We start from the raw sequence: 6203 nt of genomic DNA, 5'->3' as shown, positions 1-6203 counted from the left end.
TATATATATAGTGATTTTTGCTCTTTTTTTCTTGACTGAAACCTGAAATGATTTATGTCGAAATTTGGGGATATTCTAAAAGTAGTTCCTACTTCGGTTAAGATTTTCTAATAATGCCACATTTATTAGGGTAGGTAGTTTGCATTGCTTGTATTTTCAGTTTGTGAATTTAATTTTGAGAATGAATCTCTCCAATTATGGTGTACAACGATTATGCATGTTATAGGGATATTTAAGTGACTTCAAATTTTGACACTGAATTTTGTTGACTCTGCTTGCTTAAAGGATTCTAATTCATAGGTTTAAATTATCATTATACTTTGCAGATGTAACAATATCGATAGTTTTGATTTAGTATGAACTTTTTCTATAAAAAGTTTTTGGAAGCCATACATAAATGGAAGACCAATTATTTCCGGTGAATTTTTTATCGAACATCAGATTATCGATCTAAGATGATGAGTTTATTGTTTTAGATCATGAGAGAATAATTTAAAAGCATTACTTATGATATGGAGGAGTTGACTGGTAAGGTGGGATCCACGACATTATCTTATGTTTAGGGCCTCTCGGCTGACAACACATATTTGTAGACGCATTTGATTTGTTTGAGGTGATTATAACATTTCAAAACGATTGTACATTTTTAAAGCAATTGCATATTTTTAAAGCGTGATAAATTTAAATTTATCTTATTTTTAGCTAAAGTCATGTTGTGAAAATTAGACCAAACATAGAATCGGAAGGAGAGAATCATGGTTCAATGTTCCAATCAGGATTAAATATTAAGTTGAACCGAATAACATAATAAATATTAAATTTATTTTAATATAATTACATAATATATTAATCATGTAATAATCTTATTTTTATCAATTTAATAAATACTATTTTAATTTAAGATACTTCACCTTTGAAAATTTTGAAGAATATTCTAAATCAAAATTTTGACACATGACATTCTCCATTTTTAATTTAAATATTTTATATCTAGCCATCCAATCAAATAAAAAAAGTTCAAATTGGACAATATTAGCATCATACCGGTCTTAAAAAATCGAACAAATTCAACGGTTTTTCGATTCAATCCCCGGTTCTAACGGGTTCAATCTCGATTATGTACAAGAATGGCTTCGAGCTTTTGGATCGAACTGGCCGAATAACTGATTCATGGTTGAACCGGCCACTAAAGTTTTGTTTTTAGAACAATGGTTAATGTAGCATTATTTAATTTTATGTTTGAGTGTTTAGCATGTTTTTTGAAGCATTTAGGTTTATTTGAAAGTAAGTTTTTAAAATCTAAAACCAATTGCTACTATTATATATTGAGCAATTAGCACCTCAAAAATTCTTAATAAAAAATTCTCCTATCATCAGGAGGGGTGATTAATTATAGAGGATATACTTCTTGGAAATCTCGAACCAACGCTTAAAGTATTCATAAATTGAGAGCAAATTCTTTGGATAGTTTCTTAAGTGAAATCTAATTAACTTTTTAAAAATATGACCCAGAATAACATAAAAACTCTCGTGTGAGGGAGGTTGGGTCGCAATTTTTTTGAGCTCGCATAATAACTTAATGGTTACCAAATTTTGTTATTCTACAAGTAAAAATAGTGAATTAACATCAAAATTTAGGAAATATCACTTCTACACTACGAAAGGAAATTTGACATATATCATACTTGACAGAAAAATCAAGCACACATACCAGTGATTAAACAAATGAAATCAAGAACAAGGATCAAATTCACCCTAAATGAATAATCAGGCCTCACATTAGTACATGGAGACTTGTCTCTGGATTTATTGCATCATCTTTGAATCACTTAAAGAATGTGCATTCCAACCAACACACAAAAGGATTGAAGAACTGGAATTTTATAGCAATTGTCAATGTTTATTGACTTTTACGTGGCTCAACGACTTTGTTTTGTGGACCAAAATGACTCAAAATAAAAAACTTTTGTGAATATATCAAGCTCTTACCTAGCAGGTTGCAATACTCCATGAATTTCATTAATATTAAATCTCTGATGAAAAGTTGAATTGTTGATGCAATTCTTGGTGTATTTCGAGATTTGCCAAAACTGGCAATTGAATTGTGCTAAAATAGGCAGACCATGCAGCTTAAAGAGCAGGAAACTATTAGACTAACACCTACAGCATTTTCCACCACCCTGAGCCTGCCAAAATAGTTTGAATACTTATGCTGGGCGTAAGACAAAAGGGGGCAATGTAGTCATTTATCAGTTTTTATTATTGGGTATAAATAGGGCTAATATGTTTAGGGTTATGTTATGTTATGTGATTGTTTTCTTGAAATTTATGGTTAGGTTTTGGGAGAGATCTCTTACCTTTTGAATTATTGGTGTTAGGATTCGGGTTTGGGAGAGAGTCTTCTTCTTGAGTTATAGGTGCTTATCTTTTATGTATTCGGAGTTGTATTGCTTTGATTTGTTTCCTAATTTCTATGGAAGTCAGTCTTACTTCCTATCAAATTGGTATCAGAGAATTCTACCATTGTTGCACCTTCATATACTGTTGAAATGGTTGAGACATTGGGTTTGCGACATTCCTAGTCACGAAGCAGTAGTCGAGTGTTGGGAAGAAAGACTGGATCACGACTCTTCAATTCTGGAAAGCAAAGAGGGGATCGCGACATACAGAGAGGACCAAACCTAGCGAACAAGTCGCGATTCAAGTTAAAGAAGCCAACGATGGGATCACAGCGTACTGGTCTCTATCGCGTTGCGAAATAGTCGCAATTGAGCTAGCAAAATCACGCGATAGACATACATGAAAGCCAGCAGTGTCGTGGGAAGAAAATGGCATGCTAGAACCATGATTTGAAGTTAGATGCGCTAATCCAGTCGCAAGTGATGTACAAAAGCTCTCAATACATACGTGATTCCAACTAATTTGAATTTAGATGCATCAATCCACGACACATCCATGATAGAAAACCACCCTAGGAGTAATGACATCAAAAAAATAGATTGTCTGGAAGAGAAATTAGAGGAAGTGGTGAGTTAATCATTTCTGAAATGATTGAGTGTTTCTCATCCGTGGAGGGGTAGTTTGAGCGAAAATTCACAGTCCTGGATGATGTGATGAAGAAGATCGAGGAGCTTCACACAACACCCCCTCCCTCGCTTGCCACTAGATTGAGCAATGACCTCTGGAGAGGACGCACACAATAGCAATCAGAAGGATTCGTGCGGTATCGAGGCAGCGTCGCCGCCTTAGTCAGAACTGAAGTCACGAGATTGAGCGAAGGAATCGAGAGCAGACTCGAGCAATAGCACTTGGAAGGGATATTGTGGCATCCAGACGACTTGAACAAACAAAAGCAAGTGAGATCGTGTGAAGAAGTCTGAAATGAATTTGAGCGGCAGCTTCTAGAGAGCATTGCACGACACCTTGAGGTTTGGAACTACGGACAGCTGATAGAAAGGGACTACATGCGATTCGGGGTGTAGAAGATCGCTTCAAAGGATTTTGATCTAGAACAAGGAGTCACAATGGGTGAGACCTCAACGAAGGGTTGTATCTGATCGCGTCAGTGCCTTTTGCAATGACAACTTTCCAGGCAGAAGGCTTAGAAATTTATTGGGACTTGCGACTTGATTATGGGGTGAGTCAAACATGGAAGAAGGGAAATAAATATCAGTGTGCACCCATACTGCTACTCCCAGGTACAAATGAACGAGTTGAGATGAATGTTGTTTGGCATGTGGGGACGCAAATTGAACCATGGGTGCTAGAGATGAAGGGTATCGTAGTGGAGGGGGAGAACTGCAATGTCATGGATGCGCTCCGCCAGTCAATTGATAGGAGGTGATGGGAACTTTAAGGTGGGCAAATCCTTGAAGTTGCCTTCTTGATTGAGTATCACCAGGTCCTGTTCTCTGGAACTTCCAAAACAAACAATGAGGCAGTTCATTTTTGTGGACAGCTTGCTTTACAAAAAGATTTTATTGTTCATGATTTAGATGATAGTCATCCCTAGTATGTTTTTGTGAAAAGGGTTAGAAGCTTTTGTGGGGCCACTACTTATTAACCTTTTTTTTGCTTTTTGGTTGGTCTTCTTTATCATCTTTTTTAATATTTTGAATTTTTTTTAATGCAAAATGTACACCCTTCACAGGTACAAAAGAACAAGATCAAGATATGTATCCGAGAGATGTTGGAAGCTAGGGTCATATAGCCTAGTATAAGCCCCTTTTCTAGCCCAAGTTTGCTTGTGAAGAAGGATTAGAATTGGCATATCTATGAATTATCGGGCAGTAAGGAAACAATACCTCTCGAATTTAGTCATTTGTCAGTTATTATTGTGGGGTATAAATATGAATAATATGTTTAGAGTTATGTTATGCTATGTGATTGTTATCTTGAATCTTAGGGTTAGGGTTTGGGAGATATCGCCTACCTCTCGAATTTTAGGTGTTAGGGTTTGGGTTTGGGAGAGATCGCCCACCTCTTTGTATGTGTTTATCCTTTATGTATTCGATTTGTGTGATTTTCGTGTTGGTGAAATAAAATATTTTGTTTTGCCCTAATTTCTGCTACAGTATGATAGCAAAAGATAGAAGTGATGAGTAATGAGTAGTGAAGCAAAAAGTAGCAATGTCACGGCTAAGAATAGGTAAACAATGGTGGCAACAATGGCATCTAAATGAACTAGGGAGTAGTAGGGTAGGGAAACTAAGGACAAGAATTCTTATTGAAAAATTTTTTGACTTGAATTTGACCTACAATTTGCTTACTTGGAATCCAATGGTCCTAGTCAAAACCATGCAATAATGAACTAATCCTAGTGAACTAATGAAAATACTAAACATCTTGTTCATAAAAGGGCAATTGCCTTGTATATGTTTTACAAAGGAAAATAAAACAAAAAAAAAACAAATCAAAACAAAATACAATATTTAGACTCATAATGCTCATCACATTCTTTTTTATGAGCTCGTGTTTTTATTTTTTATCACATTATCTCAGTGCTTGTACTGTGATTATTGAGTTAAATCATTACACTAATTTATAACCTTATTTCTTTTCGTTTTGTAGGAGCAAAAGCATAGATGATGCTTTTGTGATGATTCATGGAAGAAAGGTATGACACATTGGTATCCTTTTTCTTTTTAAAAATTAAGTATTTGTATTATTTGTTATGTCAAATCATTTATATTTTATGAAATGACAATGTAGGCAACTTCACAAATTCTGTTTTTAGTTATCCTTGCTCTTTATAAATCTTGTCACATCAGATTGCCCTTGTAACAAGGATAATCTTATGTTCCTACGCTTGTTAACCTCAAGGGAATTATAGATGTGCCTTAAATATTGCTTTGAATTATTTCAATTGTTTTTTTTATTATTATTTTTATTTTTTTTTTTATTTTGGCGGGTTAGATTATGCACCTTTGCTTTTAAGTTTGTGTTTATGACAGGTTCATCAAGAAGTTGGCTTTGGGTCTTCTCAACCTTGATTCTGTTAGGATGTGTTTGATCTACGGATTTGGCCAAAACTAATTTCTAAGCAGCAGTTCAGCTTTTCATGGCCATTAGATTTGTTTGATGTAGATATGGAGTGGAGGAGAGATTGGGAGTTACGAGGGTCTTCCAGTCGGCTTGGGTAAGGCTGCTAACCTGGGATAGGAGTATCTTTATAAAGTTTGTGATGAAATGTACCACTTTATGGACTCATATTGTAAAGGAGGATGTGCTGCTTTTAGTACAGATAGGAGGACGTCTATGAATTCTTTGTTTGAGAAATGATATTTAAGGTGCTGTTGGTTCAAGAGAGAGTTTGGAGATATGGCTTCAGCTTTGGGTGAGAAGGTGACTTCTAAAGTGACTCTGTTGCTCACAATTTTTCCTTGTTTTGACCTTGTAAAAGTTCACTAGTTGGGAGATAATCCACTAGTCCGGAGAATAGGGGTTTTATTATAACAAGAAGCTTGGGAGTCTATTTAAGCAATTTTTTTTGCTGTCGGCCTGATAAGCGGGTCTTTAGTTCACAGATCTGTGTTATTGTCGGCACTAAAAAAAGTTGTTGGTTAAAGTTTATGGGTCGCCCGTAAGAAGCTGTCGGCAGCCGGAATTGAAATCTCATCGCCCGCTTTGGAAGGACGTTTTAATTTACGTGTGTATATATATATATATATATATATATATATGTAATTTGAGAAAAAATATGA

General features: G+C 35.2%; 1 protein-coding gene across 1 annotated transcript in view; it reads left to right on the top strand.

Annotated features, from left to right (window-relative positions):
* Nucleotides 1–6203, top strand: part of LOC110028496 — a 67974-nt gene that overhangs the window by 37904 nt on the left and 23867 nt on the right. Inside the window, exon 5 of the mRNA XM_020730363.1 lies at nucleotides 5071–5116. Within this exon, the coding sequence (XP_020586022.1) occupies nucleotides 5071–5116 (46 nt within the window). The remainder of the gene's footprint in view (nucleotides 1–5070; nucleotides 5117–6203) is intronic.

The sequence above is a fragment of the Phalaenopsis equestris genome, unplaced genomic scaffold (genome assembly GCF_001263595.1).
Source record: "Phalaenopsis equestris unplaced genomic scaffold, ASM126359v1 Scaffold000513, whole genome shotgun sequence".
NCBI classification, from domain to species: Eukaryota; Viridiplantae; Streptophyta; class Magnoliopsida; order Asparagales; family Orchidaceae; genus Phalaenopsis; species Phalaenopsis equestris.
The sequence above is the reverse complement of the archived record's forward strand: the minus strand, read 5'-3'. Positions and strand labels throughout refer to the sequence as shown.